The sequence below is a fragment of the Anser cygnoides genome, chromosome 1 (genome assembly GCF_040182565.1).
Source record: "Anser cygnoides isolate HZ-2024a breed goose chromosome 1, Taihu_goose_T2T_genome, whole genome shotgun sequence".
NCBI classification, from domain to species: Eukaryota; Metazoa; Chordata; class Aves; order Anseriformes; family Anatidae; genus Anser; species Anser cygnoides.
Genome location: NC_089873.1, coordinates 37,762,962 through 37,788,752, shown reverse-complemented (window position 1 = coordinate 37,788,752; position 25,791 = coordinate 37,762,962). Strand labels below are relative to the sequence as shown.

Here is a 25,791-nt window from a genome sequence, read left to right as displayed (position 1 = left end):
AACTGCTTTGGAAAACTGTGATGGTATGAGCAGTCCCTGAAATACAAGCTAAGACATAGCTTGCCTAGGACTTACTTCAGCATGTCCTCAGCTGTACACTGCTGAGTTTTCGTAGTTCCTTCAGCAGGACAGTGCAGATGCTTTTTTACTGCCTCAGTGCAATGAGTCTGCACATGCGTTGAGTCAGGACCTACGTGCCCTACAGATCAGAATTCATACCTTAGTTTGATTACAGCGGGATGGGCTGACTGAGGAAGATGTTCCACTGGTTTTCATAACCTGACTGGGAGAGAGCTACAATATTTCACTGTGCTGAAGAAAAAGCCACACATAAAACCAAAATGCATAAATGGCTGGCCTAGCTGTAAATGGTAAGAGAGAATAAGACTGGATAAAACTCCTCAGGCCATAAACACAGATGAGTAAGTTATGTTACCAGCTTGTCCTTCTCAGATGCATACCTGTCAGAAGGGCAACACAGCCCTGAGAATTATTTTACTTAATGCTGCAAACCTTGCAGCAAGTTAACCTGAATTCATCACTGCTATTCCTTACTTCACTGCATTGTATTCACCAAACAATTATTTTAACTATTTTTGTCCGGAGGAAGCTAGGATTGAGACATGTCATACAGATCTCTTAAAACATTTGTTCTAGGTGGTTTAATCAGTAGCATTTAATTTAGCTGAACACCATATTGCTACCCAAATTGAATTAATGCCTTTAATTGATTTTATCTACTTAGGTAAGAATATAGATTAATATTTTTCTTAAAATCACAACAGACCGTTTTTTAAAGTTTCATAGACCAAGCATTCCTCTGAGAGCAAAAATATGCTCAAGACATAAGATAATTTTTCAACATTATTGCTGCAAGTAGGCATTAACCTAAAATTACCATTGGTTAAAATTTCTCAATATCTAATCTGTGCAAGACATATAAATTTAAATTAAACATTTTTCCTCTAGATTTGAGAGGGAGGAGAGGCACAGAAACAAGCTCAAAACCTGTAAGCCTCTGCTTAAAATTTGTAACTATTTAATTGCTTATGAAATATGAATTAAATTTCCATTTCAGCTTTCCTTTCCCCTTAGGCTCCTAATGCAAATTTGAAAGTCTAACAAATCATCTACAATTGAGATTTTGCTATTGAGGTCAAAACTTCCAAACAGTTTTGATCAAAGTGCATATAATACATAGGAAGATCTAGGTGTTGCATGAATTGCCTACAACCTCATACCCTCCAGATCGGCTGCATTAGGGGCAAGCGAAGATGAGAAACCTGTGTGGGTTAAGGCTTTGCTCGTCCTCATTATTAAATAAAAATCGGAGTATTTCAGGTAGCAGCATTTGTACTCTGAGATTCTCTTTTAGAAAGATATGCTGCCCTAAAAAGAAGTAGCCCTAAAATTATAACCTACAATATAAAAGAATGTTCTCTGCAGATGTCTTAGCACCTAAAAGTGTGATTGTCAAATACACAACGATGTTCAATCACGACCTCATCCCTTAAATGAATAAATACCAGTTCATTGAATTTCCAAGCTCCTGATAAATTAACCAAAGGTCAGGAGAATATAGCCATAAGGGAAAGAGTTTTTTTAAATCTTTTATGATCCGTATATCTGAAGAAACGGAGGCATGAGATAATATGGTACATAAAAGTCCTGATTGTGAGGCAGACGCTAATTCCCTTCCACAATGCGCTGTCTGTAGAAATCAGTGAAGTCCAGCGGGAACAATTGGAGGGGGCAACAAAAGACATTCTCAAGTTTTGCTTCCCGCAAACGCGGTTTGTCACCTCTACAGGAAAACTCCACTTCCATGTCCCTCATCATGTGCAATGCGCCATGTTTTGACTCGCAAGGTGGGCATGAAGTAGCATGTGGTTTTCCCTGGGCATTATGCACAAGATACAAGGTCAAGTGAGCTATTGTGGAATGGCACTTCTGTAGACCTGCGGAGCAGAATTTGTGCATATTTTGTTTGCTGATAGACCACATGCTAAGAATAGGAAAAAACGCAACACTGTCCTAGAGCATTTAGCTAGGACCACTGCCTGTGGTGCCTGCAGAATTGTTGTCCGCTCTGTCGTGGCTTTGGTAAGGTCTTGACTGTAACAGAGTGCCCAGTTGGGGGTCTGAGAGATAAAGAGGGATGTTGTCCTACCAAACAGAGCCCAGAGGAAAACACTCCTTGTTTCACATAACTGCGGAGGAGAGAATAAAGTGATGTCCTCGTTCTTTGTGGCTAGCAGCAGGCTTAAGTCTCAGCAAGGGTGATTTAGTTTAGACAGAGGGAAAATAGCTGAAGCACTGGAAGGGATTACTTTAATAGACTGTGGAGTTTCCATCACTGGAGATTTTAAGAAGCAGGACAGATAAATGTCTTTCAGAAATGGGTTAGATGCAGTTGATCCTGCCTTTCAGCAAGAATAGAGTCCAAATGACTTCAGAGAGCCCTGTTTCATACGGTTTAGTACTTCCTCTGAGGTTGGATCCACCTCCACTTAACTCCAGGGCCTGAAGGGAAGAGGAAGGGGAAAAGAAAAGGAACGAGTGGGAAGTTCCTTTTAAAAAATGGTGCCATCTGTGCCAGAAGAACGCAGTATTTTAAGTCTTGTCTCCTCTTAGGCCTTGTATCCTGTTTTTGTGTTTAGTTTTCAAGGCTTCTTTAAGAAGCAGTTAACAGGAAGCATTCCTACCATTTGTGACAGTGTGGAAAATAAGTTATTTAAAAGAGGATTTCTGTTTTGGTGCAGTGCTATTTTTTTTATTTTTTTTTACTCGTGCCAGGAAAAGCACACAAATCTGTCGATAAACAAAATAAATATCCCTCCTTTTTTTTTTTTTTTTTGGAGGGAGTGTGGGGGAGCAATTGTTTTTAGTCTTGTGATACTGTTCACCTTATGGTACATCCACAGCAGCTTCAAACATACTTCAGACCATGTTAGACATGCTATGGTATCACAAACAAATGCCTCTGTGGAGAACAAATTGTTAGAGGTTTCCCAGAGTCCTGCTGATACACCAGCTGTCGATACAAATTAGAATCCTTCTCAGATGAAATATATTGAATTTGCAGATAGATTTGTCAGTAGGTGAAATGCCCTTTGACTCTTAAAATGCACGCTGAGATGGATAATGAAAGCTTCAGTGACAAGTTAGGTCAGGGGAAGATGGGAGCGAAGAAGACAGCTAAAACTCAGCAGTCACTGGGAGGTTTAAAATGGCAGGTCACACCCCGAAAAAGAGAACCCATCACTGGAGAAGGCCTCCAGCTCGATTAACGGGACTTTAGGCATGGCTTTCTGTTTCACTGTATGTACTGTACGAAGGGAGAAAAGCAAGGGAAGAGGAGGAATGGAGGTGAAGTCAGGGATGAATGCTGTGTGTGGATATTGGTGCTTACCGCAGCATGAGATGTTCTCACAGCAGCTCCATCCATTTGTACAGACAAAATGGTGCTGTCGCTACAGCAGCTGGTCTGTTCTCCTGATATGAGAGAGAAGCAAGGAAAAAAACAACACCCCTAAAGAAATAAAAACCTAAGTATACCTACAAAGAAGTTTCTGAATCCCTTTCTATGAAATAACTGAAATAACAAAACTGCCTGCAAAGCATTAATTCTCTGGATGCTTGGAAAACCTCCTTCTCCTAACAGTTTTAACTTCTATGTCCTACTTTTGAACGGCCGTCTCTTACCTCTGTAACTAACACACCTGCGCTAACGCTATTGTTTTTGTGCAGAATTCCCTTCCTGCAGGGTCTGTCTGTAGGAGCCGTGTTTGTGCTTTCTTAAAAGTCTGCATTGTAACTCTCATACTGAGCACTGCGGAGACTGGGCCTTGCCGGGCTGACCATCGCCTGGCCAAAACAAAAAAGGCTGGCTGGGGCCCGAGGTGCCGGTGGTATTTGTGCCCTGTGGCAGCTCCCGAGGCCATGACACAGGTGATGGTTTGGTTTAGGCCAGGTCTTTGTTACTGCACGTCGGCCTTCACCGTTGAAATCCCCAAATGCCAAGTCTTGTTAGCAGCACTCACGCTCTCGCGACTGAACTGAGACTGGCTGCAATTAAATGATCTGTTCCCTGTGGAGAGATTATATGGATAGCTTTCAGCTAATTTCTTGTCCGTGCCACACAAAGCCTCCTCATTTGGGAAGGAGGGGGTGGAACCTGTAGTTTACAGTAAGCCCAGCTGATTTTACAGCCTATTTTAGACTAGATTCAGACATTTGGGGCAATTAATTATGCTCTCAGAGTCAAAAATGGAATGAGTGAATCGCAATACGTGTTGTTAAACCCCAAACCCTACAATTAAAAGAATTTACTAATTTACTTAAGAGAAACAAAACCTAATTGGCTGACCAAGCTAATGCCTGTACTTGGGTATCCTGGTGACTAGAGAACAGGACAGCAAAAGAGTAAGACTCAGAAAAAAATCATACCACAAAAGGTGGTATAGAAAACACACGTTTCCAGCTGAGAAGCAGAAGTGAAGAGGACTGCTTATTACTGAAGAATAAGGAGGCTTCTGAGATCATTAATACGATGTAAAAATGGGGTCATCTCCCGTATAATACTAGAAGTACCAAATCGTAGGTAAGTGGTCACTCGAACATGAACTAAGCCTAAGAAGGAGACCTGCCAAGTGCTTGCAGAAATGTGGACACACTTTTTTTTCCCCACCTTATCATCACATCAAATTACCTCCGCAGGTAACTTTGTACAAGGACACTGATGGAGAAGACTTTGGGTTTAGTGTCTCGGATGGCTTATTGGAAAAAGGCGTGTACGTTAAAAACATTCGACCAGCTGGCCCTGGCGATCTGGGTGGTTTGAAACCATACGACAGACTGCTACAGGTAATGTTTCTGGCACCACACGGGTTTGGCGTGATTGGAGATGACATACAGCAGCCTTTTTGTAAAGGGAATTGTTACAGTACTGCATGGTGTTTGGGTATCAGCTGGGTACTCAGATGTGCGTGCAGAAAACTGAGTGAAGTTGTGTCAGCACTCATTTGGAGCAACCTTATTATCTGTGTTACTTATTATATTTTCAATGAGGAGCAGTATTGCTATTTTTTATTTCTGCTGAGAAAGGATGTGGGGGAAATGGGAAGAAGGAAAAAAATTATCCTAATTGCTTTGTGCCACAGGCTGTATAAATCACTTAGAGCCTAGATAAGGCAGCAGCACCTCATGGTGATTTGGGCTTTTATGCAGTAGAAGTAAGAGTAGATTTTTCTCTGTAATGTCACATTTATAGAAACAAATTATTTATTTCACAACTTCAAAGGAGACATAAAAATGCTTACTGGAAAGTTAGAATTTCCCAAGGCATTTCCAGATGGATTTGTAATTTTTCCTGTTCTTGATGCAGACTTGAAAATTGTTTCTGTGCTTAATCCAAGTTGCTGATCGCCATAGTTGTAATAGCATAACACTGAGTGCCACGCTTAGCGCAGTGCCAAGTTGGCTTGTGAGGGAAAAGCTAATTTATTTATTTATTGTCAACTGGGCCAATAAAACGTTTGTGTATTCATGAATACCAGAGAAAACAAACAGAAACTTTAGATGTGGGCTATGGCATTTAAATTGATGAATACTGAGAGAGTGAGAAAAATTATGTGCTGTTAAGTGTCGTGTATGGAGCAGGCATCATGACTACTGACAACCGCTATCATCGGGGCCAGTAAGGCCATTTTAGCCACATTCCATTAAACAGGAAGTAAAGAACTTCACTGATGTCTTCAGATCAGATACCATGGTTAAATACTCTTTTATTGGGCTGTTCTCTAGCTGCAAGATTTAAGTCAGATTTCATGGTCTCAAGGATGAATCTGTTTCTGTTGTGATCGTGTTTCTTTGTCTTAAATAATAACGAAAAGCAACCTTCTAATTGTTCAGGTAAACCACGTTCGCACCAGAGACTTTGACTGCTGTCTGGTTGTGCCCCTCATCGCAGAATCTGGCAATAAGCTGGAATTGGTTATTAGCAGAAACCCACTGGCATGTCAGAAAGGAAGTGCAGACCAGCAGCCTTCAGCAGGCGGGGAGTGGAGTGATCAGAACAACGCCTTCCTCCAACAGACTGGACATGCTAATGTTAATACAGAGACACGGGATCCTACAAATACATTATAGCAGAAAATAATTTTAGTGGGACATTTGGTAATAAAAGACAATTATGGTGCTAAATCCCTTTAAGATTTTTCTGAAGATAAGGCTCAGACACAATATAGCACTAAAAAGCACAGGAGGTCAGTCTGTCTGTCTCAAGGCTTGTATTAATTCATGGTCACGTTTTAAAAAGTTTAACTCTTTGTTAAGTCACTCCATTTCTAAACACGCTACCATTAGCAACAGTACCTAAGGGCATTTTTCCCTGAACAAGATACTGGGGAGATGTTTAAACATGATTTAGATGTACCTTTCCCTTCATCATCAGCTGCTGTTTGAGGGGAAAAAAAGCATGGAGTTAACTTCTAACAGTGATGTCCAGGTTGATTTTTTTTTTTAAAAACATTTTAGCAGCAAGCCATTGTCTGATGGCCGAGGAAGAATGGTGTGCTGGCATCATGCTGTCTTGTTAACTGTCTAGCTCTGTAATTACGGGGACCTTGATTCTGCTGGCAAGAATGGTATACTCTTCAGACAAAGCACGGTTTAGATGTTTTAACAAAGTGTTTTTAGGACGCTGCAGCATGTGGTGAACATTACTCCCCAACAACTGTGGTAAATTTTAGTAGCTCATATGTTATTCCCTATGCAATGAAATAATTAACGATAGGTCTTGCAACATGTAAGGCTTTTTAAGCAGAGACTTTTTTTAGTGAGCTTAAAAACCTCTGAAGGAGGATTACTGATGAGTAAAATTGAAAAGAGTTTAGACAAACTAGAAAGGTTTTAAAATAAAATGGATTTTTTTTTAACTATAGCAGTGAAAGATTGATACAAAAGCTCCTTAATGATCCATAACCCTGTAAACTTCTACTGTCGTACACAAGCTTTTTAAATCAAACAATTTCTTGAGGGGGACTAATGTCCTATTTAATATACTTTGTTTTCAGCCTTCTTTATGATAAACTTACCCCTACAACACGTTTTTAGACTTTAAAATTGTAAATACATTTTACAAACTTCACAAATTCTCCCGCCTCCCCTCTCCCCCCAAGCAATAAAATACTGCCAGTTGCTTTATATGCTCACCAGCAGCTGCTTTGGTTTATTCCAGTATTCGAGTTGTTATTGGTAATTATTGTTCTTGGTGAATATAAAGATACTGGATTTGTACATTTGTAGAGTCTCCACATCTAAGCAATCACCTAACAGAGTTGTTTCTGGTCAAGTTAAACTGTTTAACTGTATCCCTATTGCTCTTTCCAATACATAAACAAGCTCACCCTGCACACACAAGTATGTCTGATTTATATTTCAGCACTGCCAGAAAAGGTCAGAGTAACATTCAATGCTGAATCATGTAAAAAAAAGAAAAAGTCCATGAGTCACTTAAATATGTATTTTTATTTGTAACAAATAAGTATTAAACTGTAAAGTATTTTTGTACAAATTTAATACTTTAATAGCATGATATTTATCGTCTATGTATGTTTTTTTGAAATTCAAACTGTTGCAAATATTTGTATGGAAAAAAATGTATAAATTGAAATAAACAGTGATTTAAAGACATTAGAAACGAGGTAGCATTTTTCTATTTTACATGCAGAGTGGCAGTTGAGTAAAAAAAAATACCATGTTTATGTTCATGGTACACTTTTTCCTGCTGTAGTATGAGTAAAAAAAAAAAAAAGTTTGTTAGACGTAAGCAAGCTCTCTCCAAATTTTAATACAATTTGTCTGAAGTTTGTGTAAACATTCGTCTTATTTAATCTCATAAATTGCAATACATCAAATCATGCAGTACACAAACACGTGTAAAAAAGCGGCATGATATTTGAACCCTAGCTTGGAATGTTGCTTTTGTTCCCAAGATCATTAGCAGCATTTATAGGGTAGTGCAACAAGGGCAAGTTTTACATCACTCACAAGTGCAAAGTAGGAAAAAATTTCTATGTCAATGATTGCAGCTTTTGTTTCTTGTCATAACAAGATTAAAATCCATAATCCGTCAAAGCTTCATGCCCATAATTCTGCCACATTACAAGCAGGAATTTAGATTTTTCTAAACTATTTTGGCTGAAGACCAAACTGCAACTTTGGCACATCAATAATAGATTCTAATTGATGCTGCAGCATGAGGAGATAGATAAAACTTGCTATGGGTAGAGCATTTAAACTACGAAATGCCCATATATTATTCAAGGGAACTTCTGGATCCTAAAAGAACTGTAAGTTCCTTCTTCACCAAAACAAAAGACTGATAAGACTTTTGGTGACTAATGCACCAAGGATCTACTAAAAACAGATCACTGAAAATATAAAAGGCTCACTTTAAAATAAGCTGTTCTTAGAGAAAATACAATTACAGGAAAGCTTTTGAAAATCGTCTGCATACCCAGCTTCTCCATGCCAAAAATCTTGAACAAAATGGGTGTATTCATAAAGAGGACAGTTAATTGTCTGCTAGCTTTTGAAAAGCTTCCTAGGAGTTACGTGTTGCAAACTTAGACTCTGAAGTCTGGAAGAACCAAGCGGGGATTCTTCTACTATTGGCTGTGAAAACAAACAAACAAAATGTTATCAGAGGTTGGACCAGATCTAAAATACAGTAACAGCATCAAAAAATAAAAGCTCTTTACCCGTGACAGATATTAGATACAGTAAGAAAAAAATAATCTGTTAAGCATGTTTGCCTGTATAAAAATATATCTACTTCAATGAAGACATTGTATGTAAATGTGTCACAGCAGGTCAGCTCCTAAAAGTTGACTTCTGTGCACAAAGAATAAGCTAATAGAGAGTCTAAGCTAGACACTGGTTCACAATTAGTAGCAAGAGGTATAAATTTACTACTACTGAAATTATAACTGATTCTTCCCTGTTGGTCAAGTATTACTCTGAGAAAATACCTGCCAAACTTGACTGCTTCACAAATTACTGGTCATCTTGAAAATTTTAATGTATTTAAACTTTGAATACTTTAAAATGTAAGGAGGTACTTACAGCGGATGTTTTCATGGCATCCTCAGGATTCTCTGCATGACTTCGTTGTCTTTTATATGGACTTATCTGCTGCGAATTACCCATCTGCTCTTTTCTGAGATCTGCCGACCCTTCTTTAACCGGGTCAGTGCCAGGTTCAGATGGGTCAGGAGCATTCTTTGTCAGGGGAGAGGGCATTTGTTCTGGGCATGTGCTTGTTTCTGCAATTTCCTCTCTCAAAAATCTCTGTAAGCGAGTTTTTCTGGGAATGCTCTTGTTAGTGACTGCTCTCCTGAGGTGCGTCTCTTCAGCTATAACATAGACACGGCAGCGCCCTCTGGTCACGGCTGTGTACACGTGCTGCCAGTGCTGACGACCAGGATTGCCAACCACATACACTACGGTTTTTTCCTCAGAACCCTGAAACGTTTAAAAACACCTTGCAAAATTAAGATCTCCAGTAAGTAGTAAAAAATAAAAAATGAAAAGGACTGCTTACAACAACAGCCAAGTTGGAGACAAATGGGGACACTCCTGACAGTATTTTCTGTCCTGCATTCAAGGGATTTTAGTTTCAAGAGAGCTTTGACGCTTCCTTGTGAAAATACAGTGCATTAGCAAGATAAAGGCATGAGAAAGCTTTATCACCCGATAGCTTTGTTTTGCTTCAGCTTTTACCTGAAAGGTGTGAATAGTTCTGGCCCATGCATGCTTTATATGACAGAGCTTCTTCAGAGCCTTATACTTCACAGTGAACGTGGAGCCGTACGTGCTGCTGATGGTCAATAAGCGCTGTTTATTAATTTCTACATCCTAAAGAAATAGCATAAGAACACTTAGCAGTAAGCTTGTATCAGCAGTTTGATCAATGTCTATACATCCGCACGCGTCTATATGCTACCTTTCCGTGATATTATGACAGCCGCAGTGTCAACCAAGTGAAGTAGTTTCAGAAGACATTAAGCCCAAAAGATTACTATCTTTCACTGACCATCTTCAAGGAAAATACTTTCACCGTACAGGGTCTACCCTGACTCCTCTTTAGTATGAAAAAATCCAAGAAAGGAAGTTTTAATACCCAGAAAATTTCAATTATCTTAGGACAAGATGAAATATTACCAGCGAGCCCACTTAACAATTTGTTGCCACAAATGAAGATAAGCCTGCTCTCTTCCACCAACCCTACGCAGTCCCCAGGCACAAATACTGGTATTTTCACTGGATCCTCTGCTGAGTCAATGCAATTCAATTCACCCAGGTGCTGAGCAGAAAAACATAGGATTGTGTGTTGGTGTGGGTTTCCTTCAGCTTACTTTTCTACTGGGGGAGAACTCAAGCTGTAACATCTTTTTGAAGCTTCTTGAAGAAGCTTTATTCTTCACTTAAGACTATATGTCTACATCCAAAATACTATGTATTTCATTTACAATACATTTGAGTATTTACAGAATTTATGACAAAAAAAAAAGTCACAGCACTGAACAAGATCAGACCAACTGAAACTGATTTTACAAAAATGCCCAGAGATTTATTTTTAATTCTCTGTTACAGATCTGCCTCTTTCTTGTAAAGGGGTAGCCTTTCACATGATAGTTTTTCAGAACAACTAGGTATCTGTTATGGACTAAACTTTGAGAATTGCTTTGTTCTGAGAACTCAGAAAGGACTGGATCAGTTACTACTATTTTCTGTGCAAGTTCCTTCATCAACAACTTACATCTGTTATGAAAAATATATCTCCATTGCACAGTCGTTTGCCATCCTCAGCAGTCGCTGAACTGAGGGTGGTTTCTCCATTTCTGCATTTATGATCCTCTTTCTGATCAGGACCCTCTCCAAAACCATGGCCTGGTAAGAGATCCTTGAGATACGTATTCCGTGTGCAGGAAATCTTGTCATCAATTTGAAATAAAAGTCGTCTTTTATGGTCTCTAGGTCAGAGAAAGAAAAAGTGAGAAATGTATTTACTACGTATGCATTTACTATCACTTAGGATTTCTTCTCTTTCCCTTCTCTATACCAGGGCCAGAAAAAAATAAATATTCAAAGCAGTTAAGAAAAACTGCATCTGAAAGATAAATCTTGAACTTCTGTAAAGCGTTCTGGAAAAAAAAAAAAAAAAAAAAAAAAAAAAAACAGCAACATGGTAGCGCCAAAATGCTGCTTCCAAAAATATTTCAGAATCTATTTAGAAATAGCATAATGGGGAAAAAAATATTAAGCTGCATTTATGTCAATTTTAATTATTTAGCAATAACTCATTATCTCGGAATTCATATATGGACAATTTAAACGAAAGGAAAAGAATTTATCTTATCTCTGTTCAAAGACCAGGATGAAATGAAAAGACCTCTCTAAGAAAGTTTATAGTAACAATGACCCCCTACTGTAAATAATCAGATCTAGATGATCTATTGGGGAAAAAAAAAGTTTTATAATTTTATTTTATGTTGTTGGCCTGGTTATAACACTTTCAAAAACAAAGTGAGGTTCAAGGTAAAAATTGCAAAACACTAGCTTACCTGGTTAAATGCTTTGAATAGTGTTGACAACAAAGCTCGTTTATTAGATCGCAATCTTGCCTACATCACACAAAACAAGAACATGAACAGACTCATGACGTACTTAAGAATACTAAACGTAAAACAATTACATGCAATGCCACATTAGCATTATAATTAAAAAGCAAAGGAAAAAGTTCATCTTAGCTGTGATGATTTTCCACCAATGACTGAAAACAAGCATTAATTCAGAGTTTTGAAGATAAAGCAGTAATGGAACAGTTTTGTCTAAATACGATTGAAAGTGATGTCTGTGATGCACACTTAGATTAGTTGGATTTACTTTTAACATAAAGAACAAAAGGAAAGCCTGGATAAAACCTGTCTGTGTATGTATTATAACTAGACAGAAGAGTTGGTCATTTTATATACTTGCTTTTTAAAGACATGGAATTTTAACTTTTAAATGCAGATTAAGTACTTGTAAATATCAAGAAATCTTCAGTGGACATCGTTAATAACGGTATTGTACCCGAATGCAGAATGGAGAAATAAACTTGATTTCAGAGTATTTCAATATTCACAACAAAAATGTGAATCACGGACTCACAGAATGGTTTGGGTTGGAAGGGACCTTAAAGACCACCCAGTTTCAACCCCCCCCACTATGGGCAGGGACACTTCCCACTAGCCCAGGTTGCCCAAAGCCCCATCTGTTACCATTTCAGTGTTTCTGTGAAACCACCTGTACTATTGATGGTTTGTGATGGTTCACATCATCGGTGCTTGATATGTGAGTGAATCTTTCTTGAGAATTTGTTAGAGCCATACATCCTGCCCTTCTTAAACGACCAGTACTGTGCTTCCAAAGATCCACATTACATATCTAGACCTGGCCCTCATCACATCTTCTGCCATTTGTTAAAGCCCACCTGTCACAGAACCATGCATAAACAGTAAGGTTAAATGTTCCCATCGTGCATCCCGAAATTCACCGCTGCTATGATGGGATACATTTGCGTACAGACCACGTGATGACATCTCAACTGTCTCTCATCAGATTAAGGTGCAACTCTGTGTTTTGTGGGTTCCTCCTGCAGTCCAGCCCTCACCTGTTGCTTCTGAAGAGCGCTGCCTTGTTGCCAACAGCACAGCACAAGCTCTCGGAGAATTTACTACAAAAACTCACCACTTAGTCCACCCTTCATTTACTTAACATAAACAGTACAGATGAACATAAACAGAGTCAAATAGCATGGTGCAAAATAACAGAAAAGTATATAGAAAATTTTTTTATAGAAAAATCTAGCAACTCTCCATGAAGAGACTGGGGGCAACCAGAAGGCTTAGGAGAAGTCATCTGGCCTGTTTTTCTCTCTAGTAATTTTTATGATATCGTCACTAGTCTCTCCAGCTCAACACAGTCAGCTATTTTCAGATCGTGGCTGCTAGCAAAGATTTTTCAATGTCTGCCTACTTGCTCTTTTACCTTCTGAAAGCAATGAACTGTGATTGTCTGGCATCCTGCAATCCAGGTCCTTCTTTAAGTAAAGCCTTTATGGCGCTTTGCAAATCTGATTTAGAAGACATAAAAGATAAGGCATAAAAAGTTGAAGAACAAACAATGTGAGAAAGAAAAACATAATCGAGTATGAAATCACTTTTGCTGCTTCAATGCCATTTCAACTTTTTAAATATATATGCATTTACACACACAGACACACACATATATATTATACACGCCACCCAAAAGGCATCATGCAGCTATCCCACTGTCAAAATGGGGGACGAGTGTGATATGGAAGGAGAGAAATGCTTATTTCTCTAATAAACAGCTTGTATTTCATGCAAAATAAGGTTTTGTTACAGTGCATAAGAGGTATGGATAGAGCATTATTTAACCGCAGGACTATACGTTTAGATTTCACAGAAGAAATCCATTTTTAGTGTTCTGTTAGCTGAGTAAGTCACTAGAGTAAGATGAGTTGATAATACCCGCACTATTATTCTTTTTCCCCATTACACTGATGCATACAAAGTGGAGACCCCTCAATCCACTTATCCAATAACGGTCCAAAAACAAAATGAATTATCCTGACCCCAAAACATCTTGAATGAAACACTGGTGTCCCCTTTGCTTCCAGTTTCTTAACGTCATTCTACAGTTGAGAGCACATGCCTACAGCTGGTCTTTACTCGGATGCTTCACTTCTGAAATGTGTAATCTTTTAAGGTTTGACAGCTCCAACCACAGCATGAATAGACAATTATATTTGATGGCACTGGTTGAAGCTGTATCACACCCATTTCAAACTGTAACTGGTGAGCTGGAGCTCTATAGCGTATCCTTTGCACCAATGGGTCTTGCTGCGTGCACTTAACTCAGGCAAAATTCGAAGGATGAACCTAGCATTTAAATCTATACCACAAACAAAATGAAAAAGACTGAAATCTCCCCAAAATGTTAATTCCAGCCAAACAGTCATTGCTTTACAAAAGGGAAGGTCAAGATCACAAACTGAGTGTACACACTTACTATCACTACCCCCACCAGAAGGTAAAGCGATAAAAATGAATTTCTTCTCAGGTCTTGGCATTGTCAGTGCTTTATTCCAACCAGAAACTTTCAGCACCTCATCAAATTCAGGAAGCTTCCGCTGCGAGATTCTTCGCCGGAGCAATGGAGGGAAAACAGAAAAGAAAAATTGTTTCCAGTTAAAGGATTCCATCAGCCTGAAGTTCATCATTTATAAAGTTCATATACTACACAATACATAGTGACTGAAGACAGTGTTACTAATTTTGAATAAGAAGATGTAACAGAAGCAGTACCATAGATTCAAATCTTGATATGCTTTTGCAGGTAAAGCACCGTGTCTACTGCAAGAATGCTCCTTACACATTAAAAGGAATCCTACCTTGTTGCATTATCTACAATTAGTTGTGATTCAGCTCGGTGATTAGTTCGCAGTTCCACAGAAAAGCCTCTTGGTTTTAGACTCTCAAAGATATCAGGTAGCATGTTTCCCGGGTCTATACTTGGTAGCTGTCTAGTATCACCTAAGCAGAATGGAAATTAGGCTTTGTGAGGAGCAATAACAGAACATTAAAAAAAAAAAAAACTGTCTTGGAAAAAAAAACACCACCGAAATTAATAAATACCCAGCCTTCCACATAGTACGTCACAGTATGAGACTCTGGAATCACATGCTTCCTCAGTACATTTCACGTGAAATGAAACTTTCAAGTATCTAAGAAACTTTGTCTGGGGAATCAGACTGTTCTGTAGTTTAAATCTTTCATACTCCTCTCTCTGTAATGCCTAAATAGCAGGTACAAATCGCTCTGCATCATGAACGCCAACAGTGATCAAATCGTATCCAAAAATGAATGACATAAATGGCATGCAAAAACCAAACATCTAAAAAAGCAGAAAACTGACATTTTACACTTGTTTTCCTTTCCGAATTAAAACTAGTTGATCCTAGCATTAAGAACCCCATGGCACCAGTCTTCTCACATCTGATTCATATGCTGACACTAGCTTCTTTAAATTTAAGGAAATGAGAAAAGTTTCTCGGTTGCAAGATATATATAATAAGCTACCACGTGGAAGTCATAATACTTACAGAATCAGACAAAACACTGCTAAACAGATAACAGAGATACTGATACTTTCATACTGACAGATGAGATAGAAAACTGTTGGAGTCTAGTCGGCCTAACCTGACTTTATGCATAAGCAGAAATACCCAAGTACAGACCAACGTAACCTTCTGGGTATTTAAAGACCCAGCGAGACCAGTGGCAGCTCTGATAGTTACACTGTATATTGTGTATTATTCAATACTGTATTATCTTAATTATTTATTTCTTCCCACTTACCTAAAATAATAAGTTTGGCAAGCTGGGCATGCTCACATAGGAGTTTTAAAACTAAACTGAGAACATGTACAGACACCAAGCTTCCTTCATCCACAATCAGAACTGTCACAGTAGAAAACTTCCATGGAAATTCTTGTCCAGTCTGCCTCCATGATCTAAAACTATAGATGATCTAGAAACAAATCAAAATAAATTAGAAATAAATTAAAAATAAGTTCTGACACTAATGTGCTGAGAACAACTGCTTTTTAAAGGTAGCCATAGCATGGTAGAACATCTTCTAATGTTCTATTTAGAAGTATTATCTGAAATTCTGAACTTACACCTGTAGGACTCAGAAGGCTCAAGCAGTCTTGTTTCCTTCCTCAGTGAACACGTTGCTAGCTGAGACAATCAGCACTTACTTGCATTAAAGCACAGAAATGCATCCTCAAATATGGAGCTTTAACACAGGAAGAGCAGCACGGGCATTTTGAGAATGTCTACATATAAAATTCTGAAGCAAGTATGCACTTGTTCTGCTACATGATATGGGAAGAATTTGCTCGTACTCCAAATACACAGTATTCTTTCTGTAAGCATGGAAACCCCTAAATCTATTTCTGTGATTATCTCAATTGTAAATTAACCAGGTTATATCTCCTTCTCCCAGTGCTGGGCACAGGACGAGTCCTTACTGCTCGAGTCACACCTCGCTCTATTTGCTTACACTTCAAGCTACAGAAAACTGCTTCCAATGATTACCCCAACAAGTCTGAAAAACAAATGGCAGGCCGGAGAGCACAGCTCTTTAATTTAATTTTATTTTTTTTCCTGCAGGGATCCAAAAGGCTATAAGGTCACGATATAGATTGCTCAGTTAACAGAACACCTCCTTCTACGGCTGCTTGTTCACACTAATGAACCCCCAACATTGCACAGAGAAGGGGAACAGGCGATTACCCAGTTTCCAACAGAACTTAAAATAAGCCCAATGTATTTTCTGTGTTATTATAATTTTTAATTATACAGGTTATTCCACACCTCCAACATCTTCTTGGCACTTTCTGCCATCTACAACAACAGAGACTTATGTTTATTAACAGTTTGTTTTTCTACTTTTTTTCTAATAATAATAATAAGAAGAAGAAGTTGCACAGTATTTGACTGTAGGTAGGAAAACAGTGCAAATAAAATTCATCTCATTGACCCCAAGCTACCGTTCTCTTCACGTATGTGCAGGTATCAATATGATTATTGTGCAACAGGACACTGGAAAACAGGTCTGCCATTTAAGGAGGTATTTCTGCTCTTCTATCTCCTACGGATTACTCAGAGTATAATAACTGAGGAGCTAAAAAGACCAGATCCCCCAAAAAAAGTACAAATTTGAGATGTATAAAAGTGAAAAAAAGAAAAGTTACAGCAAATAATGTATTTGTAATGATTGATTTATGATTCCCCAAAATGTAATGATGATTTTCAAATGCTGACAAGCTGTACCTAAGCATTACCATTAGTAACTAAAAACGCTATAAGGAAATTTCAGTAACAACTTTTTTTCTAAAACAAGAATGAACTATGCCAAAAGGTTTTTTATAACACAAATTAAAAAAAGAAAGTCCTTACCTGATGCAGAGTGTATGCAGGAAGCCTGGTTTTTTCACTCAAAAGGCTTGCTGCTCTCCCTGTAGGTGCGGTAAATAGCACATTCAAACGATTCTTTGTGCAAGTGTTCTCTGACTCCCACTGATGATCAAAGGTATCCCATTCCTCAGATGCGTCCAGGTCTCCTTCAAAGTCCTTAGAAGCAGCTTCCACTTCTTTCTCTACCTGCTTTAAGTGACGAAAAAGGCAGCTAACAACCGTACTCTTCCCGCAACCTCCTTTTCCGCTTATGATTGTGACAGGATTAGAACAAATCTTTTCCATGGCAGTCACCTGATCTATATCTACCTCTCCTTTCCTTTGGGTGCCAGCTGTGGACTCCGTCTGTGGATTTTCAGAGTTGTGATTGCCTGGATTATCTTCCTTCAGGTGTTCCACTTCATGGGCCGAGACAGCATTCACTTCATCATCTGCCATTTCTCCTGACATCTCAGAAGTGTTAAGTATCTTTCTCGCGTCAACATTCAGTTGCCATGAGCAGTTTGACAGCAGATAACCTATATACATTGCAATGTCTCTTTCGGATTTGTAAAGATGAGGCAGAAACACGAGTTTTTTCTCCCTGATCACTATATTCTCATCTTTCAAAAATTCAAGAGACTGCCAAGCGTGCTCAATGGACATATCTTTGGATACAAAATTAGTTAATTCATCTTGATCTTCATAAGTGTGTCCCATTTCTCTACACCGTCTCTTGAGTTTATCATACAGAATTAATGCGTTCTTCTGCAAGTCAGGAATCTTCCGGAGGAGATGCTGACACTGACGGAAGGCTTCCCACGTTGCCTCACAGTAAGAAAGTTTCAGTTCCCTATAGGTAATCTTCTCCCCAAAAAGAATAAAAGCAAACATATTTATTTCAGATATATCGTTTTCCCTCTTCCTGGATAGCATTCCTTTGAGTAAACATAAATTGCAGTTCGGAGAGTGGCTGTCTATAAAAGCACATGTATTTCTCACACTGTACATTATGAGAGCAAAATATTAAAAAAAAAAAAAAGAAAAGATGGAATGATTACTCTTCTCTGTCACCCTTCTGTGTAAACACAAAACTTTAAAACTCAGAAAACTCAAACAGAAACTAAAGAGAACTTGTGTCCTCCTAATTAGCATGATTTCAAGAAAAGATGCAAACTGCAGAAACAGAGCACAGGTAAGACATTAACCAGAATATTATATCCAATTTGGAACATCATGGTACTTCAAGAAACACATGACCTTTACAGAGACTAGAGAAAAATAGTGAAATACTGAGACATACAAAAAAGATGAACTATCAAGAAAAAAAAAAACATTTAGACTTGCTGAACCCAAAGAAAGAAAGCTAATGAGGGTCTTCAAGCAGTAAAAAACTGCAGTGAGAATGCAGATCCTTGTTATACAGAATGAGAGAAACAAGTTTAACGTGCATCAAGGAACAGTCAAATTATACATCAGTAAAAGCTTTTGAAAAGAAAGGATGTGACACACCGGAACAGATTGGATAGATTGCTGAGTCTCTGAAATTGGAGGTCTCTAAAGACAAGTCTAAACATCTGTCAGTGAAAGCACTGGAGGGCTGAGGCTGAGAGATTAACGAATTACATTTCCGAACTATTAAACTTTACCTCTCATCTGAGCTACATGTGTAGGTAGGTGAGGTGCAGCAGCAAAGTTGCACAGCAAGCGTAGCTGGTGTCAGCAAAGGAAAACAAGAAGGTAAACGGCAACTGCAGGTCCCATTATTAAAAAACACTAGACCGTCCAACCTCTTACAGCATAATTTATCTAGCTTGCTATGAAACATAGGTCTTGTTCTATATATTAAGAATAGAAAATCTCATTTGCTGGTATAAAGCTGAAAAGTAGAACTGAGAGCTTTAAATTAGCTTTCTTACTTTTGACCCGATTACCTCAAGTAAATACTTGAGGTAATACTTTAAGGAATTTTCTATTCCTTAAAGAAACGACAAAACAAAAGGTTGTAACACGATCACATTTAAAATCTTTTGAGATATTAACTGTAGACCAGCTGAGGAAAAAAAAATGTAAAACTGAGCCCAGTAAAGCATCTAGTTTAAAATGAGCTAGGCTTACCTCCTACACATGCCCAGGTAATAAACTGAACATAACCAAAACAATACTGTATTCTAATGAAGATCAAATGTAACAAACACCACACTTTTTACCCTGCTTAACATTACTTACCCTGCTGAATCCAAGTTTCCATGGCTCATTCTTTAATATCCCATCCAATTTTGTTAGCATCTCATCTTGAAAATGTACTGTCTCACCATCTGTATCATCGTTTTCAGTCCTTCTTTGCCAACTCACCGTATCCAAAAGACAGCAAAAATGGCGTGGCAGAAGAGTTGGCAAGAACTCCAGTATCATCGGAAAAGTCAGAGCTACCAATACTGCCTTGCCTGCAACTGTACGCACCATAAACCAAGAAAGTTTTAAGCAATATACAAAAATATTTGTAAAGGTAATTTAAACTGACTCTGGCTTTTATCCTTCTGTCTCCCCTGTATCCAAAGCATCTCTGATTTCTTCCACTTTCTTACTCTTTGTAATCCTTTTCAAATTCTTTTTAAGTCTGTTTTCCCTGAACTGCCTTAGAAAAAAAAATGTGAACAAACTGAAAGTAAATGTACTCATGTGAAAAATACAAGTTACACATTTAAACTGCATACACAACAGGCTGTTGTAGAAAGTCAGTTAAGACCTCACCACGCCTGTCCCTCCTATCTAAAGATAATTTTCATACAGACGTGAAAAAGAAAATTAAAAATCCAAAATAAAATGAAACAGACTTATAATACTGGATCAGCGCAGGAACTTAGGAAAATAGTGCTCCCCCCTGGCTTTCTCAATGATCCCAAACTTAAGTTATCACTTTCCCTCTGTGGGTACCAGTCTTGGGATCTGCAAAAGGGAAATAATGAAACTGATTTCTTTTACACCTCACTTTAAAAACAAATTTTAGAAGAATGTGAGACTTCTACAAGTTTTATCTCTTGGCAAAAAAAAAAAATGCAATTCCTAAGGAAGTGTCAAGGAAACTTCAGAACTCCAAATTTAAAACACGATTTTTCTTGGTTAAGTACTTTTTGTCATAACTGTCTTACAGAAATGCAAAGGCGAGACATTTCCCCTTTGAAGCAAATGATTAATTTTCAAGAGGAGAATCAACACGCACTGTTGTTGGGTAAAAATATCTTAATTGCTTGAAGAACAAATTGCTCAAGTTCAAAACATTTAATTGACAATCAAATTATATCTAATAATAATAATAATGATATTATATGTAACAATTATATATATTATATATGTCAAATCAAATTGACAATAGTAGTAATAGCAACATGGCATGGAGGGGGATAATTTTTTCTATTTCCCAATGACAGAGAGAAAAGAGTTTAATCTGTAGCAAAGTAATTTAAGTTAGATATTAGGGAAAAATCTGCCAACTACAAGAGCAGGAAACAGTAAGTTTAGCCACGCTGTGTAATCTTCTTCACCAAAAAAGTACAGATATATTAGACAACCAGAAGTGATCTACATATCCCATTTAAATTCATGCAGCAAACTAGATGAGAGTTCCTCCCACTATACGATCCTATCTCTTTACGGTCATGAAAAGATCTGAAGTGCTAAGAACTTTTCTACCATTACAAAAACAAAACAAAAAGCCTGAAGTTACAGAATTGTGATTTTTTTCCTCTCCTAACACGTGATTTGGAGGAAAGTCTAGCAGACTTGTGAACTCTACTATCAGACATGATCTGACCTCCAAAACAGTCCCCTCCATCTTTTGACCTGCCACTGCCCAGTAAGCCAAGTACTGAAGACTTCACTGACGTGCACATGGTGGTAGATAGACCCAACCTGACAGTACAAATTTATGCACAGCTGCTGCTGGATTTAAAAGACCTCCTCCAAACCAGAGAACTGAGTCCCGTGGTACTGCTGTTACCCAAGCAGCTCTGTACGGCACCAGGCTGGGGCAGCCTCTGCCTGCATCAGTAACGTGGGATAATGGAAACAGACGATGAGAGCAAAACAAAAGAGCTAGTGCTGAGCACATGCCTTCACTTTCCATATTTCAGTGGATTTTGCATCAAACCAGCTACACAACAGGATCGGGAGTCCCGAACCGTCTCTGCTCCAGTGCTTCTGCACTGCACTCCCCAGCCATACAACCTGCAGACGGGCGGGATTATAAAACACCTAGGCAGCTAGGCTGTTCGGTGCAGCTGATCCGGACTGAGCTGAGGAATTAGCTGTTTGCGCTACAAAGAAGTAGCTGTACCATTTCTGAATACATATTTGCCCTAAAACCCATAACCACCGTGTTTAAGCAGTGCTGAAGCCATTTTTAGTAAGCCTTATTATATCTTAATAAATCAATGAAAGCTACACCACCGTCTTTGCACCTGTAGCACAGACAATTCTACTTTGATAACCTTACAGATTTCAGGAAAGTCCTTGCATGTTAGTAACTGTATGTCCACCTTTAATCAGTCGTTCTACTGTCCTCAAATTTTAAAATGTGCAAGAATTTTTGCACGTTCAAAATTCTTTTGAATATACAGTTCATATGAAGACATGTCAGTTTGAACAAAGTATCTTAGAGATATAATCATTAGCTTATAAAACTAACAAATTGGTACACGATATACCTACAGGATTCCAAAACATAGTGTAAGATATCAAAATCCTTGGTGTCTCCTTGTTTCTTCCCTGTTGGTAAATGTGAATAGTGGAATTGTTTTAATTTTTCTTCAAGATTTCCAAAACTCAGTGCACACTCGGGAGGAAGCCAAGTGAAAAACTGTTCTCTAAAATAATCGGGAACTCTGCATTCTTTAAGAAAGAGAGAAAATACTTGTCGGTTGTTTTCTTCTATATCAGTCCGAAGAAAATATGATGGATATCCTTGCACAAAGTACTTAGACCCCACTTTTTTAACTTTAACGTTAACTTTCCACCAAGGGCCAACTAATGGAAAACGTCCAACTGCTTCATATTCCTCTTTGGAGTTCTCTTGTATGACAACTGAAACATTAAAAAGAAAAATGAAACCACTGTTATTGGCAGCTGTAAAGAATAAAAGTTTGGTTTAATTGGAAGAGGTGTTTCTTTGTTCAAAGCTTATTTTTATCTTTTGTATGATAAGTTACAGTAATAAAAGTAAAGAAGCACGGTTTTCATAAAATTCCTAATGTCAGTCTTTTCTGTAGTATTTAAAAATGAGTACATCCAACCTCAGAAACAAGTACTAAAATGGCTTCTCTAGGTGTGAGAGCTACAAAATTAAACGTGTATGAATATTTATCAAATCAATTAAGGACACAAACATACAGTTTAATACTACACCATTTATGCCAAGGTAGAGTGCAATTCAATCCTGAATGACTTTGTCACATAGTATTGTATCATGGTGCCTGCATGCTCTTTAGATACATTTCTATACCAAATATTTCCTGCAGCTGAACCAGCCAAAATTATACGCAACTAACAGCCCCGAAATAATAACCTGTGACATTTTGTATGACCTGGTTTGCCCTCTCTTTCCATCCTCTCTCCCTCATGCACTTAGTAATACACAGATCCTCAGTGTCTGCAGATCTTAGACCTATGACGTTTTTTCTGTGTATTTTCCCCGTGCCACCCAGCTGAATTTAGCAGTTTTTTAAACAACTTATGGATAAAGTATTTCTACTAAGCAGAATTTGCTCCAACGTCACTGGCCTGAGTACTTGACCTAGGGAATCTTGAAGGCCAACTATCATCACTCTTAGATGCCATGTAGGTTAAAAAAATAAATAAAATAAAAGAGTGTGAATGGAAAAACCTTTACGCTTTTCTACTTTTGCTGTGCGTGGTCATACGACTGAGTGTGTACACTTCCTTCTGCTACCTGTGTGAGATTCACCACCTACTTTGCTATTGCTTTACCTTATCACAAAATCAGTAACTGGGGAGTCTGGGTTTGATTACTTTAAAATTAAGAAGCAAATAAGAATGATATAAAGGTCTCCTGGCCCCAGCACCGCAGCTGCCCGGCTCCCTCATGGAGGCCTCCCCCGAGGCTGAGGTGGGCGCGGAGCGTGGCCCGGCCCGGCGCCCACCTCAGGACATGGAGGGCGGGAGGGACAAGGAGGACGGGAGGGACAAGGAGGACAAGGAGGACAAGGAGGACAAGGAGGACAAGGAGGACCGGGACCCGCCCGCCCGCTCCCCGCCGACCCTCACCATCCCGGCGCGGGGGTAGCGCGGCCGCCATCTCCCGCCCGGCGGCCTCCAGCAGCGCGGCCTCCGCCAAGTGCAGCTCCTCGTCGGCCTCCTCCTCCTCCTCTTCCTCCTCCGAGCCCCCGTCCTCCGAGCCCCGGGGGTCCCGCCGCGAGGGCAGCAGCACCCCGCGCAGCTCCGCCGGCGGCCCCCGCCCCGCCGCCGCCATGTCGCGCCTCGCCCGGCCCTCCCGGGCTGGCGGCGGAGCAGGGGCGGTGACGGAGGCCAGGCCCGAGGCTCTCTCCCCGCGGCAGCTTGTGCTTTCCCGCTGGCACCTACCGCACAAAGACCGCTTTTTTTTTTTTTTTTTTAATAATTTACACTCTAATTCCGTGTCTCTGTACAACTCCAACCACAAAAACTCCAATTAAATCTCCGGTATATCCTATTACACTTCGCCTAGCTGCCCCCAAAAATGCTATAATACTGTGCACGTCAGGTGTGTAGCTAAAACATTTTTCCATCAGATCCTTGTTTAAAACCACCTGTACTTCCCTGCATTACACTCCAACTTACTTAGCTGCTTACTCTTTGCTTTTTGTACAGCACTGCAGATCTTTGTCTTTTCTGAAACTTTACCAAAGAGTAGTTTTGCATTTTCTTGCATATCACTGGTTTTAAAAATAATAATAATAATACCAAGCCATATTGTGTTTAGCACTGATGTTCGCTGAAGCCCACTAGAAACCCTGAGATTCAATGAAGGAAGGAGATGTTTTTAGGATGTGTTTCAAACTTTTCCCCTAGTTAGTGGTTAATATGTTAATTTTGTCAGGTTATTATGTAGCACTATTTCTTTAACAATTTGTCACATACTTCTGTTTCTGAATGTTCACCCCTATCAGCTGATAGATCACAGAATCACAGAATGGGTTGGGTTGGAAGGGCCCCTAAAGCCCACCCAGCTCCAACCCCCTGCCAGGGGCAGGGACACCTCCCACCAGACCAGGCTGCCCAAAGCCCCATCCAGCCTGGCCTTGAGCACCTCCAGGGATGGGGCATCCACAGCTTCTCTGGGCAGCCTGTGCCAGGGCCTCACCGCCCTCATAGTAAAGAATTTATTCCGAATATATAATCTAGAAAGCAGAGCGTACGGGGAGGGTCACCTCCCTCGACCTGCTGGCCATGCTGCTTTTGATGCAGTCTAGGAGATGACTGGCTTTCTAGATATTTTCATCAAAGAATTAAATCAAGTTTATTTGATGAGGTTTATTTTCAAAATAATAAAATTATTTCTGATTGGACTTCTGTTTTTATTTGCCTCCTCTTTAATTTTTTCACCTGTGTCCCATTTCAGCTCTTCCTTTGCTTTGCTCTGGGCTCGAGTCACACTAATTGAACTGCGGGTCACTACGGATGCCTTGCTGCCACTTCAGAGAACAAGCACACAGGTTAACGGAGAGGCAAAAGGCAGTAGGTGCTGGTACAAAGACTGGGGGATCCTTCTTTTTTTAAACCGATTAAGTGGGTACTTTTACACTCTCAAATGCAACAGAGAAATCTTGCACTAAGTAATTTTGACAAAGCAGTTGTTAGTTTGCCTGGCTTCTGGGACATCTGCAGCATAGGCATGCCTTTCACAACAGTAAGACATGGTTTTTGTACATATGTTTTGGGAAAGTGGTATATACTTAAATACATCAAAACAATATACAATATATTTCATTTTGATCTAAGCTAAAAGAGACCTAATCCTTTTTCACACTGTTTCATGGCTCCTTCCCGTATATGATTTAGAACCTCCTTCATTTGCACAACCCAAGGGAGAAGGACCTTTTTGCCTTCTTCCTCCCTACAAAACCGAGGGGCCTCCAGCTCAATCACACAGAATCCTTCTGTCCCAGAGTGGTTCTCTGGCACTTCTCCATCTCTGGAAATGCTACCAATGTTACTATGTCAGTAATGCCTATGAAAAGACAGAGACAAGTAAACACAACTTCATGATTTTTAAAACCAGCTGCAAGTCATGCAAACATTGAGTCTTGGAAAAGTTGTTTTCAGTTCTTGTCTGAGTTAAATTAATAATACCATTTTAAATAATGTTATTCATTTTCCAGTCTGAATTGACAGGTAATGAAATAACTCCTTTACATGACAGGCTGAAAACATGTGACCTATAAAAGGGAGACATAATATATATATATAAGGGAGACAGGAGAGGGGACAGAGACATTCATGTTAATCTAAAAAATTCAAAGCATTAGTTCACTGAAGTGCTTCACAGTGTTATACAGTGATACATTTTAATCAGAGCTTTAAGATACTTTTTTTCTTATGAAACATCATTTCTGATTTAGCTTTGTATTTGTGTAAGTCAAACTGGATGTCTGAGTGTCCCAGTCTAATGAAACTACAAACTTAATACAGTATTCAG

At 39.1% G+C, this 25,791-nt stretch overlaps 2 protein-coding genes across 19 annotated transcripts in view; one reads left to right on the top strand and one right to left on the bottom strand.

Moving 5' to 3' along the window:
- Positions 1–6,521, top strand: part of GRIP1 (glutamate receptor interacting protein 1) — a 325,530-nt gene extending 319,009 nt beyond the window's left edge. For all 18 annotated transcript variants that reach the window (XM_066992663.1, XM_066992714.1, XM_066992675.1 and 15 more), the window contains 2 exons: positions 4,720–4,866; positions 5,914–6,521. In XM_066992663.1, the coding sequence (XP_066848764.1) occupies positions 4,720–4,866; positions 5,914–6,150 (384 nt within the window). In that variant the 3' untranslated portion in view covers positions 6,151–6,521. The remainder of the gene's footprint in view (positions 1–4,719; positions 4,867–5,913) is intronic.
- A 990-nt stretch (positions 6,522–7,511) lies between these two features.
- Positions 7,512–23,631, bottom strand: HELB (DNA helicase B). Its single transcript, XM_048065473.2, has 13 exons — positions 23,382–23,631; positions 21,810–22,181; positions 19,329–19,552; positions 17,103–17,963; positions 15,495–15,666; positions 14,528–14,669; positions 14,146–14,276; positions 13,099–13,183; positions 11,631–11,690; positions 10,826–11,039; positions 9,787–9,921; positions 9,130–9,528; positions 7,512–8,679 (listed from the first exon to the last, which is right to left on the bottom strand). The coding sequence occupies exons 1-13, from the start codon at positions 23,584–23,586 to the stop codon at positions 8,590–8,592; spliced, it is 3,090 nt and encodes a 1,029-aa protein (XP_047921430.2). The 5' UTR covers positions 23,587–23,631; the 3' UTR covers positions 7,512–8,589.
- Between the last annotated feature and the right edge of the window lie 2,160 nt (positions 23,632–25,791).

Excerpts from the sequence above, each read along its gene's own strand:
- HELB (XM_048065473.2), bottom strand. The coding sequence starts at position 23,586 with ATGGCGGCGGCGGGGCGGGGGCCGCCGGCGGAGCTGCGCGGGGTGCTG. Across the intron at positions 11,691-13,098 it reads CAGTTCATTGCTTTCAGAAG|GCAAGATTGCGATCTAATAA; the intron begins GTAAAAGAGCAA and ends TGTGTGATGTAG. Across the intron at positions 9,529-9,786 it reads GAACTATTCACACCTTTCAG|GGTTCTGAGGAAAAAACCGT; the intron begins GTAAAAGCTGAA and ends TAAACGTTTCAG.